The sequence below is a fragment of the Camponotus vicinus genome, unplaced genomic scaffold (genome assembly GCF_025532165.1).
Source record: "Camponotus vicinus isolate PSW18456_S1 unplaced genomic scaffold, iyCamVici1.0 SCAF_2, whole genome shotgun sequence".
In the NCBI taxonomy this organism is placed as follows: Eukaryota; Metazoa; Arthropoda; class Insecta; order Hymenoptera; family Formicidae; genus Camponotus; species Camponotus vicinus.
In genome coordinates this window covers 20795657-20818753 of record NW_028141956.1, presented here as the reverse complement: position 1 = coordinate 20818753, position 23097 = coordinate 20795657, and the positions used below count along the sequence as shown (strand labels likewise).

General features: G+C 37.0%; 1 protein-coding gene and 1 non-coding gene across 8 annotated transcripts in view; both read left to right on the top strand.

The window, feature by feature from the left end:
• Nucleotides 1-23097, top strand: part of Magu (SPARC related modular calcium binding-like protein magu) — a 345184-nt gene that overhangs the window by 19589 nt on the left and 302498 nt on the right. For 6 of the 7 annotated variants that reach the window (XR_014437430.1, XR_014437429.1, XM_083092360.1 and 3 more), the window contains exon 2: nucleotides 6653-6812. Coding sequence is in view for 4 of the 7 variants with exons in the window: in XM_083092360.1 (XP_082948486.1) it covers nucleotides 6653-6812 (160 nt within the window). In the remaining 3 variants the exon portion in view is untranslated. Of the gene's footprint in view, nucleotides 1-6652; nucleotides 6813-23097 lie in introns of those variants that run through there. The other variant, XM_083092355.1, reaches the window with a different exon arrangement.
• Nucleotides 22860-22933, top strand: Trnas-gga (transfer RNA serine (anticodon GGA)). Its single transcript has one exon. It is a non-coding gene; the product is annotated as a tRNA-Ser (tRNA).

The window sequence follows — 23097 nt, the reverse complement described above, 5'->3', positions numbered from 1 at the left end:
CACACATACACATAATATGTTATATATCATGCACGCACGCACCCACGCACACCCATACCCCCCCCCCACACACACACAGCAGAGAGGGTTTGGAGTCGTTAACTACCGCGGAAATGACGAACCGTGGGGTCCTTATCTCTACTGACACCCACCCGCCTCCCACCCACCCACCCACATACACACACACTCACACACCACATATACACACACACACACACACACGCATACACACAAAGGGATCAGATACTCGCTACGTCCACGTCGTTGATCCTGGATAACGCTGAAAGCGAGAAAGTATCATAGGTACTATTATCGAACTTTGAGCCTTTCCAGAACGAAAACGGCTCGTAGGATTGACTTGTGACAATGGTAACTTTTGATCAGCATTACTTGAAGTACAAAATGGCAAAGTTTCAGCCAATTTTACCGAAAGCCATTTTCCATATGTTTTCTGCGGGGTCCTTTGAAAAATGTATTTTATTTCTTTTATATTTTGCATTAATTATTAGTTAACAATATTAGAAATGAGAATAAATGAACGAAATAATCAACTTTTCTATAATATAATATTTAAATCAGTGTCAAACTTTGGTATAAAATTTTGTACGATCTTGAAGTGGCGCCTAGTACCGAACATGGTTAAAATAGATCCCCTAAACACCGTATAACTTCAAAATAATTTATAATGATCACAACACATATAATTATCAGAACACTCAGGGATATCAGCATATGTCTCGTGAGCCCATTCCTAGCAGTTGGAGCATTGAATTCAATCTTTTTCATTGCTCTCTAGGCAAACTGCACAGGTAGTATCATCGTTTGTACGTTTAGATGTTAGTGTTCTAGTTTTCTTTATCTTCTTTGATCGATTCGTCTTTTTAAACTTATTTCTTCACAGACATGCAATACTGACATTTTTAGTGTCTGGCAAGGTTAGAACAAAATATTCTGTCCGAGCCAGGGGACAAAAATGTATTAAAAAATAACGAATTCGTAAAAACTAGTTTACTTTATGCAAAAAGCACATAGATATTTGAAAACTATTTATCAAAATACTTCATAATACAAGAACACGTATTGTAGACAACAAATCTTCGTAAGTATGACCTGTTTCTAAATTATACAATGCAACATTTTATCTTCAAACGCATCGATTAACAGTCCTCTTAGCTTGCGTATGCAAATCTGAAGTGTGTCGCATGCTGCACGTGGATCACTATACTCTCTCCGCCCTATCACCGAAATAATCACCCAATCGCGTTTTTATTCGCCTAGATATGACATATGTCCGGTACTAGGTGCCGTCCGGCGCTAGGGGAACTCCCCCTACTTGGCGTATTTTTTTTATCTTTGTAAGGTTTTTTTTAGAGGTAAATGATTTTTCTACTCGTCCTATCCCTAAATTTATCAATATTTATAGGTTTTACTATATTACTAATACTTTGTACGTAATATACAGGGTGGGGCAATAACTATTACCACCTTAAATATCTTTGAATCTATAAAGTATAGAGGAAAATGTTTGAAACCAAAATTGTACAGTATGAAGGGGACTATCATATGGCGATAAGTATGTTTGTTCAGGTGGAGGCGCGTAGGAGATTTGAAGGTCAACTTAAAAATTTTAAATGGAAACCCTTATTTCTTATTACATATTCTTGTAGCTTATCTCGAAAGCTTTCCAAAACACTATAATTAAGTTATTTTTCATTAAATACTTTTCGAGTTATAAGACTCAAAGTAATTTCTTAATTTTACATAAACTATAAAATATCTAGTAAAATATTCATTTTTCGATGATCTTACCTCAATACTTTTATGCACAAAATAATGAGAGGAATCAATTGGTGTAGAGAAAACACATAATTGTTTCGAAGAAAAAATATATAATTTGCAATTAACAATTACATATTTTTTTTAAAAAGTGTAACGATGCACCTGGGCATCATTACGAATTCCCGGCGTACACCAGCCGGAAGCTGCCGCTCGACGAACATCGGTCGGGCAAGAGCAAGGGCGCGGTGCGCCCACATTTTATTTGAACAATAAACGGCCGTACAATCGCCGAAAATCGCCGATGAGGCCTGACGACGCGACGAGCGAACGACCCGCGTTCGGCGTCTCATGCCCCGCCGAGTATCCTGTACCGATTCCGCCACACGGTAGGGAGACCCCGATTCTGCGCCGACGCGGGTACAGAACTCCGGTATAAAAAGGGCCCATCGGCCCGAGAGAAGAGACTTCTTTCTGATCCGCTCTCACACTGGTATCGTGTGAGAAAATTCTGACCAGAAGCACGACTCGAAACCGAGGGTATCTCCGCTTTCGTCGAGAGTTCTCGACAACGAGCCGTGCATCCTTACGATCATAATCGTCGCATAGGATCGGAGGGCGGCTCCGATCCTGCCGAGCGTTCTCGACCGACCGACTAATTCCGACTCATATCAGAACTGCATAATTCACGGGGTGGAGAGAGAGCCGCCTCCGACGAGTGTTCTCGTCCGCATTCTGGTTAACGCGTTCCGTCCTCCTAATTACATCCAACCGCGTTAACGGGGACGCGATTTCCGCTCATTCTGGCGATAGCCTCCGAACAGGCCAGTAACCGATCGTGTAGCCGCAACTACACGCATACGCTATAATAGCATCCGTGAAATCTTGCGAGACGAAGAACGAACACCGCGTACCCGTCACCGCGTGCAATAATTTGTAATACACGTCCAGATACCAAGACTCCGCTAACAAAACGATTATACTCGCGGGCAAGCACACGCGTTTAAAGACCACCAGCTGATTCACCGGCCACGCGCGCTAGCCACAAAAACGCACCCAAACATCGGCATAAAAAGCGCAGACGCCGTCTGGGCCGCGGGTTATATAGATATCGAAATCCTCGATTCTCGCGAAACGTGATTAAATTCGGTAAATTTAAACTGCGAACACACACACATCGACACACACACTCATACACATTGTTACACTACAACCTCTGTACACCAGACACAAATAAACACGTACATCTTAATACAATAAACTAGCGTATATCTTTCTCGACTCGAACCTTTTGCTCCGACGAGTTATCCGTAATAAAAATAAACTAAAATCCGAAACGATACAGAAACGGACGTTACAAAAGTAAAAGTATTAAGATAAGATAATCGAGAAATGAATATTTTACTAGATATTTTATGGTTTATGTAAAAATTAAGAAATTATTTCAAACCTCATAACTCGAAAAGTACTCGATGAAAAAATATTTTATTATAGTGTTTTGAAAAGCTCTCGAAGTAAACTACAAGAGCTTTTTTTACCAACAGATAGCCCTGACACCTTGTATATAAATATATACATATACAGGGTGTCAATGAAATTTTCGCCCTCACGAAGTAAGGAGGTAGATTGGCTCAAATTAAGAAGGAAGGACTTCTACTGTTTTGTGATATTCGCAATAATTAACGAAAAATTAAATAAAGAATATCGGCCAATCTGCGTGAGTAGAAGCGCGCGGCGACGAGAGTCGTCCCACTGTAATCTTATACTAGGCGCGCGGCGAAGCGGTGGGCGGATCGCTCTCCGAGACATGATGGTGGCGTGCGATATATCGCAATACCGCGCCGAAAAATGACCCGTCCTTTTAGTGGCGAGAAAATGATGCGTTATCATTTCCACACCACCTTGCGGTAGATAGCAGGATGCGCTTTTTTTATAGTAGTTTCCCCCATAGGCATATTCCTCTCTCAATTTAATGTGAAAATTGTTCAAAATGCCGTTACTGTATGCTGAATGTATCGTAAATGTAAAAAATTGATGATGACAGTACCTTCACAGAAATTGATCCGTGGTTGAAAATCCCTCGATAAAATGTGTTGCACACGTTGGTAATGATACGGGCGTAATCCATTACACGTAAAGCGTGATGTACCGCGTATCGCGAAAAACCAAATTCGTGTGCCACACGATGCACGCTAGTTCCAGGATTTTTATAAAATGCTTCAAGAACCCTTTCTTCATCTCGTACACGAAGACGCACTGCTGGACCGGTTATCCCGATATTATGCACGACACCCAGTTTCACATAATTATTGCACAACACGTAAAATTGTACGTCCAATTGGTTTTCGTGCACGCCCGGTAAATCATTCCACGTAAATTGCGGCCGCACGATAAGTATTTTCTCCCGCTAGCCCGTATACCACAATCATATCCGTATATTCCTGCAGAATATACTTCATTTTCACTGTTAATTTACTACGCGAACACAAAATTTTTACTAAAACCGTCTTAGCTGTCACAGGCTGTTGCCAGAGTGCATACGCCAGCAGCAGGCAACTACAGCTGAGCGGACATGAGAGTGTAATCATAGTGCGCAGGCGCCGAGCTCACACATACGCTTACACTCGCATGTCCGCTCAGCTGTAGTTGCGTGCTGCTGGCGTATGCACTCTGGCAACAGCCTGCGAGAGCTAAGACGGTTTTAGTAAAAATCTTGTGTTCGCGTAGTAAATTAACAGTGAAAATGAAGTATACTCTGCAGAAATATACAGATATGATTGTGGCATACGGGCTAGCGGGAGAAAATACTTATTGTGCCGCCGCAATTTACGTGGAATGATTTACCGGGCGTGCACGAAAACCAAGTGGACGTACAATTTTACGTGTTGTGCAATAATTATGTGAAACTGGGTGTCGTGCATAATATCGGGATAACCGGTCCAGCAGTGCGTCTTCGTGTACGAGATGAAGAAAGGATTCTTGAAGCATTTTATGAAAATCCTGGAACTAGCGTGCATCGTGTGGCACACGAATTTGGTTTTTCGCAATACGCGGTACATCACGCTTTACGTGTAATGGATTACGCCCGTATCATTATCAACGTGTGCAACACATTTTATCGAGGGATTTTCAACCACGGATCAATTTTTCTGAAGATACTGTCATAATCAATTTTTTACATTTACGATACATTCAGCGTACAGTAACGGCATATTGAACAATTTTCACATTAAATTGAGAGTGGAATAGGCCTATGGAGGAAACCACTATAAAAAAAGCGCACCATGCTATCTACCGCAAGGTGGTGTGGAAATGATAGCGCATCATTTTCTCGCCACTAAAAGGACGGGTCATTTTTCGGCGCGGTATTGCGATATATCGCACGCCACCATCATGTCTCGGAGAGCGATCCGCCCACCGCTTCGCCGCGCGCCTAGTATAAGATTACAGTGGGACGACTCTCGTCGCCGCGCGCTTCTACTCACGCAGATTGGCCGATATTTTTTATTTAGTTTTTCGTTAATTATTGCAAATATCACAAAACGGTAGACGTCCTTCCTTCTCAATTTGAGCCAATCTCCTTTCTTCATGAGGGCAAAAATTTCACTGACACCCTGTATATAAACTATTCATATTTAACACACGCATATATTTAATTAATAACTATATATTGAAAAATATATCACGGAAAAATATATCTTTTTTGTGTCTATTTATATTAGAGATCAATTTTCTGTACGTTCTGGCGTCTAACTATAACATCACAAGTGCCTGCCGAACGACAGTATGAAGTACTATAACATACATATACCGATAGATAGTACGCAGAGACATGCGCTGCCGAAATTTTTTCCGAGCGCTCAGGGATTCCATCACGGAATTCGCGCCTCGTCACTAGGCAGCGAATACTGGAACGCAAGTTCTCGAGAGTGGGATACTCGCAAACAATATAAAAAGTCACGCGCAGCACAGCAGGACGGGCGAGTCATGGCTCATCAGCGCTTCGAATGCGTTCGCTCTAGACTATAAAGCCGCTTCTCCATTTGTTTTGATAGGAGCCTCAGCGCTCCACGAAGTCCTATAGGCGTAATCTTGCCTACGCAATCTTTTGGCAGGAGCTTTAGCGCTCCAGGAAAAGCCGGCGAGCCTGCATATCACGGCCGTTATTGATGTCCCGGTCACCAGGATCTTTCAAAGTGCCGTGCAACAACGAGCTGGCGCTTAAGAAGCGGCGTTCTCACTGCTACTCTGGAGGTTGATGCTACTGGAGCTGGAGTCGCTGCGCCTGACAAGGTCACCGAGGTATCTACTACAGACTTGGAACGTACGGAGATACACCTCGGCCACCTAGCCGTGGAACTATCCAGGATTACTATCTTTGCTATTACCGTCACTACAACTACGATAGGAGATAGGCGTACAGACTACGCCAGCTAACAGGGTGCACAGAGGAATTTAGGTCCACATAGAGACAGGAGAGCAGGCTATCCAATTCGATAGCGACTGGAAGGCCATCAGCCACTCAATCGCGACGCAGACGGAGGAACCCTCTGTGCACAGCAACAATAACTGCTTGGGCTTCCTTAAGATCACAAGGAATTTCCTGCATATCACATACCGGAAACGCTTAAAAAGGAGTTACGACCCTTTTCAGAGTCAATATAAACATAACTTATATATGGTATACTGTACATAGGAGATTTAATAAACTGTACATAGACATAGAACGATCTCGTCACTCTACAGATCCTTCGCAACCATCAATCCTACAAAACTACCTGCGAGCGTACACAATAGCGCTACAACGTATTTAATCACTGCAAATTGGGATTTATCAGCGATTATTATTTAATAAATTTGAATTTTTTTATTATAGGAGGAATGTAGGAAAAGGATAGCTGAATGCACAATGAACGGTGGTGGAAGCACGCCTGTATGCGGAAGTGACGGAATCACATATTCCAATCAATGTCAGATTATTTCTAAACAATGTCAAGGCGTATCTATTCTTATCAAACATATTGGACCTTGTCCAGGTTTGTACATTTTTCATATCATAAATATAATATCAATATTGATAATGAAGCGAAATATTTATGATTGTGTCCAACTTATATATAGAATTCATAGATATCAGCAGATACAAAATAGAGTTTAAATATTTGAAAGAATGGTTAACCTCTTTAAAATTTGAATTGAATTTTTGAAAAGCATTTATTCTTAATTAAGAATTGCTCAATTTTTATTTTTAATTTTTTGAAAATTTTACTATTTTATTAGAACAAAATAGACATGCATTATGCATTTCCATTATATTTTTTATTTTTATAAAAATAATTATATATAATTATTATTTATTCATTTTATTTTTATACGATATTTATTTTATTTTGTACATATGTATTCAGATGTCTTATAATTACTTATGTCTTTATAATATACTTTCGTACAATACTTTAATAGCGCATTTTAGAGATAAAATAGAGTAAAAAATTCTAATACGAAAATGTTGAAGCTATAATAGTTTTTGAATTACAAGTAATCAAAATATGTCAATAATATCACGTAGAAATCGCGCGCTCAGACTGTAACTACATTTACACGTGTACCGATCTGTTATATGTTATTGATTTTTTCAAATTAGGTGATATTATATTGATTTTTATTATACAATTGATTTTATTTTGTCGTTTCTTAAGTGTGTGTATATTACGTATATCATACATTATAGTAATTAATATTAATAAAGTAAATAATATAAATAATATTATAGTAATTAATATATTAGTAAATTAAATAATAATAAATAATAATAAGTAAATAATATTATAGTAATTAATATTAATAAATTAATATAAATAGTATAACAAATTAAATAATATACGGAAAATATTGAATTTTTTAAAAATAAAAATAGTTGATTAATTATCACAAGAAATAATGATAATAGATTAATTTTCACAAATACTCCCTTGATTTAAAAAAAATGTATCTTTTTCAAATATGTAAAAATATTATGTTTTATAATTCTATTTAAATATGATAATTAACCAATTATCTAAATTTTTATTTAAAAGAGAATTAAATATTTTCCGTATATTATTTATAATTTATTAATATTAATTAATCACCATAATGTATGATGTACGTAATACATGTGCACATAAAAAAGATTAAATAAAATCAGCTATGCAAATAAAAATCAATATCAATTGATATGAAAAAATCAATAATAGTTGATAGATAGGTATGTTTGTAAGTGTAGCTTTGTAGCTGAATATGCGATATCAGCAAAGAACGATAAATAAAGTAACTTGATTTTGACCATGACAATCAAATCTTTCTTATACATGTTTTCTTATAGTTTCTGATGTGCTGAATCATTATCAAACATTAATTTTATTATGATATGATATGAAAATAGCGAAAATCGCATTCAAAGTAGCAGATTTGCAGAAGTTTGTAACTTTAGGCTAGGTTAGGCTAAGTTAGATTTTTTTGTTAGAATAAGTGATGTTACGTGAAATGAGAGTAGAAGGAGTGGGATGGAAAGTAATAGAAAAAGAAGGAATAAGAAAATGTTGTATATTCTTGAGTTTTTGTTTCTATAAATTTCTACAAAACTGTTATTGAGAATTCAATTTTCGCTATTTTCCCATTATATCGTAGAAATTAATGTTTAATATTTAGCACATCAAAAACTATAAGAAAATAGGTATAAGAAAGGTTTTATCGTCATGGCTAAAATCAGGTTATTTTACCTATCTTTACTCGTTTTTTAATCGCTTATAACTTAAAAATTACTGTAGCGTCAACATTTTTGTATTAGAAATTTTTACTTTATTTTATCTCTACAATATGCTATTAAAGTATGCTATTAAAATACTATAGAAAAGTTGTGACCTATTCTGTATATATGTACATATATAAAATATACATTAAATATGCAGGGATAGAAAAGTTACTTCTTAAAAATAACTAGTTACCGTTACCGAGTCAAAAGGTAACTAATTACCGTTATTAGTTACTTTAATATTTAAAAATAACTAGTTACTGTTTTTGTTTTTAAAAGTATTTTTAAAAAGTATTATTTTTAAAAATAACTAATTAATTAACCATTACTTAAAAAGTAATGTTTTATTCTTTTTCTTATTAGTTTTAAGATTAAAACAAGATAAAACAAGATAAAGCAAAATAAAATTAAATAAAAAATTTGCTTTTGTATATCCTTATTTTAATATTTTTTATTAAAATATTAATAAAAGCAATACATTTTTTTATTTTAAATTTGTAAAACCATAAAACATTTAAGGAAAAAGATTTTAAAACGCAAATACAAATAAAAAATTTTGGTTTTTATTAAAGGATTCGTAAAACTTATGGAAAATGGGTTCCGGTGGATTTGATTAAAACTTTGTAAATTTGTAGCCTATGCGATTCTGATGAAAAGTTCTTATTGTCTCAATTTGATTCATTGAGCCGTATGAGCTCTAGAGACCGTCGAAAATAGAAAATAGGCGACTGCCGCCGCTAACATGTAGGCAACCACATATTAATTCCTCCCACACCTTCCTACCTCTCTCCAACTCTTTTCCCATTCCTTTTTCTCCCTTCCTCTCTCCCCTTCGCTACCTATTACTTCTTCCTTCCCTTTTCGCTCTCTTCTCCTTTTCAATGGAAAAGAAACATTCAAATTTCTAATCCAGAATCCTCGATCATAAAAGAAGATGTGCGGACAAATCACGTAAAATAATGTAAAATAAAATAAAATAACGGAAAGTAATGACTTTCCGTTTTTTTTATTTTATTTTACGTTATTTTACGTGATTTGTCCGCACATCTTTTCTTATGATCGAGGATTCTGGATTAGAAATCTGAATGTTTCTTTTTAAAGGGTTTTACTGTTGGAATTATCGTTACTCAATGTGCATCATGTCGAAAAATCCTGATAGTGCATCAGATTCTATTGATGTTTTACTTTATTGTTCTACACACATACACGCACACGCACACGCACACGCACACGCACACGCACACGCACACGCACATACACACACTCACACACATAAGAGGTGTAAATTTGACTGTGCAACCTCAATGCGGTACATTTTTGTGTAATGCTAATGCCGGCGTTACTTTCAACCTTTCAACTTTCGACCTTCATAATTCAAAAAGTACTCAATAAAAATTTTTATTTTTATTTTTATTTTTATTATTATAGTGTTTTCGAAAGCTCTCGGGATAAACTACAAGAATATACAATAAAAAATGGAGCATATCATCTAAAAAATTCAAGATGATTTTTACGTAATCTTGACAACGTCACCTGTAATCATGTTGATGAGACTAGTAAATAAATATTTTAGAGCCCTTCAACTTTTGTCTGAAACATTTTTTTCTAAAATGCATAGTTTATGAAATATTCTTTTCTAGACTTTTTTTATACTCTGTATATACAGGGTGTCTCAGATCACCCGTACACCCCTTTTCGATAAATATGCATAATAACGGACCAACTCCAATGACCTTAACATATTTTGTCAAGCTCACTGTCGTGAGTATCCTTCAAAAACTTTTAAGCGTCGCTCGTCATTTATTAAAAAGTTATTAACAAAAAAAGTTTCATAAGTTCATTAATACATTTATCGAAAGAAAGGTCAATTGTTACATAATTTCATATAGATTTGTAACTTTCTATGCAAAGTGAAGTGTATTCCACATCACAAACACGGGTTGGGTTAGGTTATAGCTTCTGAAAGTGGAGCCCCCCGCAGGGGGGCGGAACATACTGTACTTACGCATGTACTTCCTAAGATGAAGCAAAATTTACTCTTTCTGGAGGTCAAGATTAAATGAACTTTGTTTCATCTTGGAAAGTACATGCGTGGACAGTGTTTTCCGCCCCCCTGTGGGGGGCTCCACTTTCAGAAGCTATAACCTAACCCAACCCGTGTTTGTGATGTGGGATACACTTCACTTTGCATGGAAAGTTACAAATCTATGTGAAATTATGTAACAATTGACCTTTCTTTCGATAAATGTATTAATGAACTTATGAAACTTTATTTGTTGGTAATTATGCATAAAAAGGGCCCACTTTCGCACAAATGTGTCATTGACATATGTTGTCAAGGTTATATCTCTAATTAATATTCTGAAGGTTTTAGCCGGCGGTCGTTGTTTATTAAAAAGTTATTAACAAAAGAATTTCACAATTTTAATGCTTTTTATCTCCGAAAGTATTGATTTGAGAAAAAAAGGCCCCCCTTGCACCTCCCGCGCGCGCGTGTGTGTGTGTGTGTGTATGTACACATACATTTCTGATATTTTTTAATTGTATTAAATTGTATTAAATTCTATATAAATTTAAATTGTTTACCTTTTTTTTATTTACCTTTAATTTACTTTTTTTGCGTTTTTCTTCGACTTGCGTTTTTCTTCGACTTTGCGAGTTCGACCGCTATTTTTAAGTTTCATATTCGTGTTCAGGAGGTAAAAATACGTAGAAATTGGGTATTCTTACCCATTATTTCATATAGGTAGGTTTTCCGAAGATTTACCTTATTTTTGTATTTATTATTTTTATCCTCTTTCAGCCTATATCTCCAAAACTATTTGAGTCCGATCCTTATATATATATATATATTATATATATATATATAAGTATATATATATATATATATATATATATATACGAAATTACTCGGTAAAATCTCCCCTATAACATATTTAAAAATAAAGCAAATCGGTGAACAAATAAAGTAGAATCTTTATGTCAATATTTCTCACATTTATTTGTTAATGCCTTTTGAATAAAGAACGATCGCCGGCTAAAACCTTCAGAATGTTAATCAGGGATAACATCTTCACAACATACGTCAATAACACATTTGTGCGAAGGTGGGCCCTTATGCATAATTACCTTTTTGTTTATATCATTTTAATAAACAATGACCGCCGACTATCGCTGACTCAGGTATGGTGTAGGGTGAATCTCATTTTGTATAGAAAGTTAAAATAACCTTGGCTTCCTTAGAAGTCAAATCAATATTGCTTAGGAATTCGTACAATTGAAATTAACGTACATGGTGTCTAAAAATTCTATAAAATTCGTAAAACTTTTTTCTTAATAACTTTTTAATAAAGGACGACCGACGGTTGAAACCTTTTGAATGTTACTGAGGACAGTGACCTTAACAACATATGTGAAGGTCAAGGTCATTGGGGCTAGGTCCGTTATTATGCATATTTACCCCCTTTTCTTTCAAAAACTAAGCATTTTTGAGAAAAACGTTTTAGACAAAAATTGTATGGTTTTAAAGGGCACATAAGAAGATGTCATTGGTTACACCCTCAATAGTCGCTTGAAGGTCACGTAAAAGTCACTTTCAATTTCTTAAACGGGACTTCCTATTTTTCATTACATATTCTTGTAGCTTATCTCGAAAGCTTTCCAAAACACTATAATTAAATTATTTTTCATTAAATACTTTTCGAGTTATAAGACTCGAAGTAATTTCTTAATTTTACATAAACCATAAAATATTTAGTAAAATATTCAGTTTTCGATTATCTTACCTTAATACTTTTATGTACAAAATAATGAGAGGAATCAATTGGTGTAAAGAAAACACATAGTTGTTTTGAAGAAAAAATATGTAATTTGCAATTAACAATTACATATTTTTTTAAAAAACAACTGTTTTTTCTTTACACCAATTGATTCCTCTCATTATTTTGTACATAAAAGTATTAAGGTAAGATAATCGAAAAATGAATATTTTACTGGATATTTTATGGTTTATGTAAAATTAAGAAATTATTTCAAGCCTCATAACTCGAAAAGTACTCAATGAAGGAATACTTCATTATAGTTTTTTGAAAAGCTCTCGAGATGAGCTGCAAGAATGTGCAATAAAAAGTAGGCAGTTCCGTTTAAAAAATTGAAGGTGACCTTCACGTGACCTTGAAGTAACTATTCAAGGTCAAATTAATGACACCGTCTAATGGCCCCCTTCAAGCCATACAACTTTTGTTTGAAACATTTTTTTCTAACTCTAATATTGAAATATTTGACAAAAATAAAATGGGACATCCTGTATATACAGGGTGATTCAAAATAACCCTATTGTCCTTGAAATGACACATTCTTGAATCAATTCTAAAATGATTTTTCCTTTGGTAAAATTTCATCCGAAGCTTAGTTTTTGAATTATTAAAAGAAGTAGTTAACTTATGACGGGTCGGATACAAGAGGCAGGCAAAGGTGGAGCGATATTTGCTCACTTGTAGTCATTATTACTGTTACTTTAATTATTATTTACTTTTTATTATTATTTACAATTTTGCTTTAATTATTATTTTTTAAATTATATTTTTTTTAATAATTCAACTAAAAGAGTAAATAATAATAAAAAATAAATAATAATTAAAGTAACAGTAATAATGACTACAAGTGAGTGAGCAAATGAGAGAGAGGGGGAGAGAGAGAGAGAGGGAGAATGTATGTATTCGCAAATGTGTATATCATATGTAGCGACCATCTGATCGCAGCAGGCGCCCCGCGTAAGCACCCGCGTCTGACGGTGAATCGCACTACCCTTGCCTGCCTCTTGTATCCGACCCATCATAAGTTAACTATTTCCTTTAATAAAAACTAAGCTTCGGACGTAATTTTGCCACAGGAATAATCATCTTAGAATTGATTCAAGAATGTGTCATTTTAAGGAGAATAGGGTTATTTTGAATCACCCTGTATATATATATATATATATATATATATATTATATATACAGGGTGGCCCATTTTAATACATCCAGTCGAATATCTCGAAAACCAAGCCCGGGAGAGAAAAATGTTTCAGACAAAAGTTGTTTGGTTTCGAGGGGGCCATAAGACGGTACCATTGGTTTGACCTAGAAGAGTCATTTGAAGGTCACGTGAAGGTCACCTCAATTTTTTTAAATGGCACCCCCTATTTTTTATTACGTATTCTTATAGCTTATCGCGAGAGCTTTCCACAACACTATAATAAAGTATTTCTTCATTGAGTACTTTTTGAGTTATGAGGCTTGAAATAATTTCTTAATTTTACATAAACCGTAAAATATCTTGTAAAATATTCATTTTTCGATTATCTTACCTTAATACTTTTACGTACAAAATAATGAGAGGAATCAATTGGTCTAAAGAAAACAGTTGTTTTGAAGAAAAAATATGTAATTTGCAATTAACAATTCCATATTTTTTCTTAAAAACAACTATATGTTTTCTTTACACCAATTGATTCCTCTCATTATTTTGTACATAAAAGTATTAAGGTAAGGTAATCGAAAAATGAATATTTTACTAGATATTTTATGGTTTATGTAAAATTAAGAAATTATTTCAAGCCTCACAACTCGAAAAGTACTCAATGAAGAAATACTTTATTATAGTGTTGTGGAAAGCTCTCGAGATAAGCTATAAGAATACGTAATAAAAAATAGGGGGTGCCATTTAAAAAAATTGAGGTGATCTTCACGTGACCTTCAAATGACTCTTCAAGGTCAAATCAATGGTACCATCTTATGGCCCCCTCGAAACCAAACAACTTTTGTCTGAAACATTTTTCTCTCCCGGGCTTGGTTTTTGAGATATTCGACTGGATGGATTAAAATGGGCCACCCTGTATATATATATATATATATATATATATATATATATATATATATATATACAGGGTGTACCTAAATTAACGACAAATATTTTAATGACAAATTCCTTGTAACGTTTTAAGATGAAAATTCTAATACGAAAATATCGAGGCTATAATAAACAAAAATTAAATCAAAATTGGCATGAAAGCTACAGCGCGGTATTTGGAACGCAGAGGAAGAAACAAAATTTCCTTCTTATTAATTGTTGTTTATTTTAAATCTGGACACTACATAAATAACGAACTTTTCGGATCGTTTCTGATCCTTCTTCAGCGCGATTAACAATATAAAGACAAACGATTGCGAGTGAGTCCTGATTGCGCACATTCCCAATCGGATACGACGACATTTCCCGATCGGACATAGTCCCGATCGGATACAAACTCAATTGGACACAAATCCAATCGGATATGAAATTATATAATAGACCTCGTTTCGCACTGAAAGCACAAGGCATTGTAGGTTGAACCTCGTTTCGCGTGGAAAGTTGCAAACCCATGTGGAGTCGTACAATAATAAAGTTCGTTTCGCACTGAAAGCACAGGGTGTGAATTGAACTTTATTTCGCGTGTAAAGTTGCAAACCCATGTGGAGCCGTACAATAATAAATCTCGTTGCGCATTAAATGCACAGGGCGAAAGCATGTGCCCGATCGGATCTGTGTCCGATTGGCTCTGTGTCTGATCGGGACTGTGTCCGATCGGGTTTGTGTGTCCGATCGGAATTGTGTCCGATCGGATCTGTATCCGATCAGGAAATGTCGTCGTGTCCGATCGGAAATGTGTGCAATTGGGACGATCCCACTATTGCATTGTAAAAAAGGAGAAAAGTTTATCGCCTCCTCGACGCGCGGGTGACGCGAAACTGCATCGCGCGGAAATCTATCAAGCCTGCTGCTTCCAAAAGTTCATCATTATAAGTTCATGTATTAAAATTTGTTGTGTAGAATTGCAGCAAATCTAACAGATCTAGTAAAAAATTAATTATCGATATTATATGTGAATTCTTTTTTATTTAAAATTGATAATTGGAAGCATGACTCACGAGATTCCACGCTTTTTCTTTTTCCATCCGTGTACAAAATACCACTAAGTACAGTGATGCCAAAATGGACACGCATTCGATAACGCAGTAGAAGGGAAAGGGACGCAAGCGGAACTTGCGCGCACATATACAGGGTGATTCAAAATAACCCTATTGTCCTTGAAATGACGCATTCTTGAATCAATTCTAAGATGATTTTTCCTTTGGCAAAATTTTGTCCGAAGCTTAGTTTTTGAATTATTAAAGGAAGTAGTTAACTTATGACGGGTCGGATACAAGAAGCAGGCAAGGGTGAAGCGATTCACCGTCAGACGCGGGTGCTTACGCGAGACGCCTGCTGCGATCAGACGGTCGCTACATATACACACTTGCGAATACATACATTCTCACTCTCTCTCCCTCTCTCTCTCTCTCTCCCTCACTCTCTCTCTCTCATTTGCTCACTCACTTGTAGTCATTATTACTGTTACTTTAATTATTATTTTCTTTTTATTATTATTTACTCTTTTGTTTTAATTATTAAAAAAAACTACAATTTAAAAAAATAATAATTAAAGCAAAATTGTAAATAATAATAAAAAGTAAGTAATAATTAAAGTAACCGTAATAATGACTACAAGTGAGCAAATGAGTGAGAGAGAGAAAGGGGGGGAGGGAGGGAGGGAATGAGAATATATGTATTCACAAGTGTGTATATCATATGTAGCGACCAGCTGATCGTAGCAGGCGCCCCGTGTAAGCACCCGTGTCTGACGGTGAATCGCTTCACCCTTGCCTGCCTCTTGTACCCGACCCGTCATAAGTTAATTACTTTCTTTAATAATTCAAAAACTAAGCGTCGGACGAAATTTTGCCAAAGGAAAAATCGTCTTAGAATTGACTCAAGAATGTGTCATTTCACGGATAATAGGGTTATTTTGAATCATCCTGTATATGCGACTCGCGCCCGCGCACTCACCCCCCACTCCGCCGGCCGCCAGCGCATCCAACATGCGTATCACGACGCACCACATCGATTGCACACAAACATACGAATCAACATTTCACACTCTCGATAACTTATCTATTATCGCAAATATTATTGTCGCAAATGCATGATGCAAACTCTCCGTATCACTCTGCAAGTTCAAGCTATTTCTTTGTCGCTTGATAAACAGCATTTCAGCAACGAGTCTTTTGCCCAACGAAGACCTCCTGTCCAAAATCTCAGGCCAAAATCTCTTCCCAATTAAACTCATGACGAAATTCGAGTCTATGAATAGTTAAGACCGAAAGTTGTGACGTATTCCTTCGGATATGATTTCGGTGTTCAGAAATCCGTTTTTTTAATTGTCTGCTAGTTTGACCGACATATGATGCATCGCAATCATTGCACAAGACTTTATATACCATTGCTACACGAATCCTGTAGCATTATGTTCTTATGGACTCTGACAAAATTGCGAAATTTATTTAGACCGAAATAAGACAATCCCGTGTCATGATTACGAAGAATTCGCCTAAATTGTTCTAAAAAGATTGGAATGTATGGTATTATGAAATATGAGAAGGGTTTTGTCACAGGGTGGTCCTCGCTATATCCAGACTCACTCGACTACGGACCAATAGCAACTTCAAGCATTCTCGTATTACATGGAAAATGTAAGACAAAGGATAGCCATTGTCGAAGAGGATGCCGACTATCAGCTCAAAGTTTTTTTGGTGGAATCTAGAATGCGACAATAAAAAGGCACAATTCACCAATCTCACGATAGTTCCCCTCTTATGGTATAGTGGATGATTCGACTTATAATTTAGATATCTCCCAGAAAAAGTAGGCTTGTGATACCAATCGAATTCGATTGAATTATTGGTCACGATTATCGTAACAAGAAAAGTTTATTGCCAACTCTCTCCTCCATCGTGAACTGAAGCCTTAAATGAAAAGAATTGAAGATATCCAAGACCCTGCCGAATATAGAAGGGGGAGCCGCCAAAGCTATATCATCCACATACCTATAATAAAATGGTAGATTGAATGGAATATGTCTAATTTATTTTCCAAATCTTGCAGAATGATATCGGCAATGATGGGGGATAGGGGAGAGCCCATGGAAGCTCTAAATGTTTGTTGGTATATTTTTCCATTAAAAGTGAAGAAAGTAGAATTTAATATAAACCAAACTGCGATCAAGAATTCGTCGCGGGAAATGCTGCACTTTTCTTTTATGAAATACCATCTCCTTTTTTTGAGACGCTACCTAACGATAAATCTAGTGGGATGTAAAGAGAGAAACAACATCCAACGATAGTAATCTAAAATGGTCATCCAGATATACACTTGATAGTTTCTTGACCAATTCAAAGCTATTATCAACATGACTATGCGCTTTGGCATAGCGTCATAAATGATGTTATGTAAAAAAGCAGCCAATGGGTGTAAGGGAGTGTTGAAGCTATAATAGTTTTCAAATGGAAAAAGTTTAAAGATCGATGTTATAGTCCGAAAGACTATAACTTTATGTTACTTTACTATTAATAAATTTTATACGATTAAACTGCGATAGAATGTTCGCGAACCGCGTAAAACCGCTACCTCAGCGAACTACGCGCGAGTTCGCCGGAAACGCGAAAATGCCAACGAAGGGATTCGACTTTGAACCTCCTTCGTTTGCACTTGGACTTGATCGCCACGAAAACCTTCCATGACCATATATGGTCATGTCGCTAGGCGATCCCCTCCAAAATACCCCTAAAAAAGAGGTGTTAAAAACCGTCCACCGCGGGTCCGCGGCGGACAGTCGTTAATGAAAAATCAATTAATAAAGAGTGCGAGACAGGGGCTAACCGCTATTCTGTGCTTCAAACACTGAATAAGTTTGTTAACACTTAAAATCTAAGAACGAGGCGATTCACGGGAAGACGATATTAAGGAAAGAAGGCTTGAAAGAAACCGATTAGAATAAAATAAGTAAATATATTTGTAAAAGGCCAGAAATTATAATACTAATAAACTGAGAGTTAAATGGTTCTGAGGCCTTGATTGGTTATCCCGGCAACATCCCACATCCCGTGCCGCACCAGGCACAACATTTTGGTGGCAGCGGTGGGATGCCGAGATTGAGAACCATCGAAAAATCCTCCTGGACCTTTAACATCTGCAACAAAAAGAAAATATAAAATTAATAAAGTGGACGGAGCAACTGCTATATTAAAGCAGACGGACTCAAGTAGACCACAGCACATATAATGCATAAAGCCAACAAGTGATAAGTGACCACGGTCAAGCAGCTGTATCTGAAAGAGAGCACCAACGCCCAAGGACCAACGTCGATCCACGACCTGCGCCTAGGCAACGCGCCGCCGGGGGACAACACTTCGCCGACGGACAACGCATCGCCGACGGACAGCGCATCACCGACGGACAACGACCCGTATTTACTAGCAGCGTCAGCAGTCGAGCGAACCGATAGCGACCATGCGATTCACCGTACTACTACTGTAAGTCGAAATTCAATTTAAATGTCGGTACCGTTAAACCGAGTTCGATTTAATAGCCCGCGATTTTTGAGCGTGCCAGCACGATTGGCAAATAGATTAGGTCTTGTAACACCGTTCCAAGTTGCGGAAGAAGCTACTCGCGATATACGAGATAGCGTGCAAAGGAATTTAGAGAACCAACATTCGAGTTCCGAATCTTCCGAAGCGCGCGAACAAGACGATAACGATAATTTAGAACAGGACCGACAAAGCGTTAGTCGAGTTACTGTCAGGAGAAATTATTCACCAATATCCATTGATATTAGTCTCTTTGAGCCAAATCCCGCGAGAAATATGGATAACGAAGCCGTCGATAGAGAAATCGAACGCTTACGAGCGCAACAGGCCGGACAAAATGCAGCCGCGAATTATGAAGACGCCGGTCGCCCGGTCGAAAGCACTAGTAACATATTATTAGCCGAACTCGTACATAGTTTTCGCGAAATGCAAGAGGAAATGCGAGATTTACGCGAACAAGTGCGAAACGTACCTAGTTTTCGCGAAATGCGAGAGGAAATGCGAGAATTACGCGATCAAATGCGAAACGTACATATTAACCAAGGAAACTTTAACGAGCCACGAGCAAATACAAACGATGTCCCACACGACGTGACGTATGGACGTACCGAACGCGATATTAGAAACAGACGTAGCGTAGCCCCGCACTATCTACCATTAAAAGAAGCGCGGTCAATGATTCCCGAATTTGACGGATCATCGCGACACGAACTGCAAGAATTTCTAAACGCTTGTACATACGCGGTACAAAATATTAATCCCGCGGACGAAGAATCGCTGATGCAAGCTATTTGTATACTAAATTAAAAGGAAAAGCCATGCAAGACTTCGAGACGCGAAATATAGAAACGTTTGAAGATTTAAAACAACAACTTGAAACGTGCTATCAAGCGAAACAAAGCACGACGCATTTACAAATAGAATTCAATTCGCTAAAACAAAAATCAAGCGAAACCGCACATGCATTCGGGCAACGTGTCGATATACTCGCCATGAAGTTATATGAGTCTATGGTGGAAGGAGAAGAACAACCTCCTTCATTCAAACAAGCTATACAAGCAACCATTAAAAAACAAGCTCTAATAAACTTTCAAATCGGATTACGCGACGAATTAAAAATCCTCGTGCGATCACAACGATATACTTCGCTCCAAGAAGCGATAAACGGCGCGAGCGCGGAAAAGAAGCTTATCGGACCGTCTGTCACACGAGCACCCGGCTTCTCTAATAAAAATAAATTCGACGCTAAACACACGCGACCAACTCGAGACACAAACATATAATGTTATAAATGCGAAAAATCTGGACACTACGGACGCGATTGCCATAGCATTACTGCTAAAAATACATTACCAAAATCGAAAAAATCTACGCGAATAAATACTATAAATAAATTCTGCAAATATTGCAAAAAATCCGGACACAGCTGCGACGAGTGCTGGAATTTAAATGGACGACCAAAAAATAATATTAAAAATAATAAACAAACTAATAAAAATAATTATAAAGATAATACGCGTGAACAAAAGACTTCGCATCGACAGCGGAAAAAGAGCACCGACTCTGCAAGCAATAGCGAAGAGGAGCAGGAAGAAACGAAGAAGCAACCGCGACCTGCCCTAGAGTATCGCGTAACGCATGTTAAAAATATGCATGCACCATCGAAGGACGAATTATTACAAGTTACACTACCCATTCGCGAAGTAAAAGGAGAAAAAATAAACATGTACGATTCCGGGTCAACAATTTCCTTAATAAAATTAAAACATTTAAAGGACGAAACATTAATATACGAGAAGAAGATAGCACTGATAGGAATAAGCGGACATAAAATATATACATTAGGCAAAATGTACGCCACGATAAAAATCAACAAACATAAAATTAAACATGCATTTTATGTAATAAAAGACGATACCGCCATCGAACACGAGGGAGTTCTAGGATTAGACTTTCTTAAAAAACAAACCGCTAAATGCGATTATGAAACTAACGAAATAAAAATACAAGACAGTACATTAAAATTCCATCCTTGCGCAACAAAATAATTCTAAATCCGCGTAGCGAAACAATAATAAAAGCTGCGACTAATCAAAATCAGATAGGGATAGTCCGAACAGAAGAAACCACACCGGGAGTATATATTGGAAGCTGTCTAGTAAAACCAAAAAATTTTTCATGTCCTGTGAGCGTGATAAATACGACCGATGAAACCGTCGAGTTAGCGACTCCCATCGTCACATTAGAAAACATGGAAGACAAAATTAGCACTGCCGAAATAAATACAGTAAAATAACGAAGAATAAAATCAACACTCTGCGAGCCCAGCGCATTTGACAATTATTGCGAACTCAACACTTAAATAAGGAAGAGGGGCAGACACTCTTAAAAATCTGCGAAGAATTCAGCGATACATTCCACTTGGAAGGAGAACCACTGACTTGCACCGCGACGGTAGAGCATGAGATAAACACGCGTGCCGACACCGCGCCGGTGAACGTAAAGCCGTATCGTTTACCCGAGAAACATAAGACAGAGGTAAATAAACAAATTCAAGAAATGCTAAAGGACGAAATTATTCGAACTAACACGAGTCAATGGAACGCATCGTTTTTAGTAGTGCCGAAAAAAGCAGACGCATCTGGAAAACCGAAGCTCCGAGTAGTAATAGATTTTCGGAAGCTGAATGAATTAACGATAAGCGATTCATTTCCATTGCCTAATATAACCGATATCCTAGATCAGTTGGGAAATGCGAAATATTTCACCACGCTAGATTTAGCATCAGGATATCACCAAATCCCAATGGCTGAGAGGGATAAAAATAAAACAGCTTTTTCAACTCCCTACGGACATTACGAATTCAATCAAATGCCGTTCGGATTAAAAAATGCGCCAGCAACATTTCAACGACTGATGAATTCGGTCTTAACAGGAATACAAGGACTTAGATGTCTGGTCTATCTCGATGACATCGTGATATACGGATCGAGCTTAGAAGATCATAATAAACGTTTAAAGGAAGAACGAGGCGATTCACGGGAAGACGATATTAAGGAAAGAAGGCTTGAAAGAAACCGATTAGAATAAAATAAGTAAATATATTTGTAAAAGGCCAGAAATTATAATACTAATAAACTGAGAGTTAAATGGTTCTGAGGCCTTGACTGGTTATCCCGGCAACATCCCACATCCCGTACCGCACCAGGCACAACGAATGACAATGCTAGAGTTTCGCGCGCTGAGGTGTGGCAAAATGGTTTGTGGTAAAAATGCTTTCATGAATCAACTGCTTTTGACATTGATGAAATTATTGTAAAAATTCAAGAGTTTCATTAAAAAACTATTTCTGTTTATCCATAATGTGAATCATAACAGTTTAAAATGTTCTTATTCAATAATTTAATATATCGATATATTGATATGTGTCAGCTGTCATATTTATTTAGCTATCTCCGTGATGAGGTCGACATATTTACAATAATTTCACCAATGTGAGCCACCTCTGGAGGCCTGCCCTGGCCCTATCTTAGGGTCCATCCGCCACTACTATTTGGTACAGTGGGGATTTTAGTATATACTAGAGGGATCTTGGGGGATGTGGTCTCTCTACGGCGTTGTGCTCGTCGGTGCCGTGCCAGTCGGAAGCCAGCATGCACGCGAATACCTCCACCGGCACTTATTTGGTCAGCGAGCGACCTTTCAGGGATCCTCCGTGGCAATCGGCATTGCATCCATCGAGTGAGATACCAACATCGCTCTGGAGTCGCATATCACTGTGTTAAAAAGCAGCATTAGGTGTGAGGTCTGGATAGCTCAGTGGTCTAGAGCAGTTGCCCGGAAAGCGAAAGACTCGGGTTCGATTCCCGATCCAGCCACTTGTGCCTCACATATTTTTCTAGTCTGCGATCTTTTTTATCATCAAATGAAAGGTTACTTTTTTACGAATCCAGTCATATATGATTAAGTTATGTTTAGAACAATCATTTTACCAGAATTAATTACAAACCTCTCTAAAAAAAAAACTTTGTAAATACGTTAT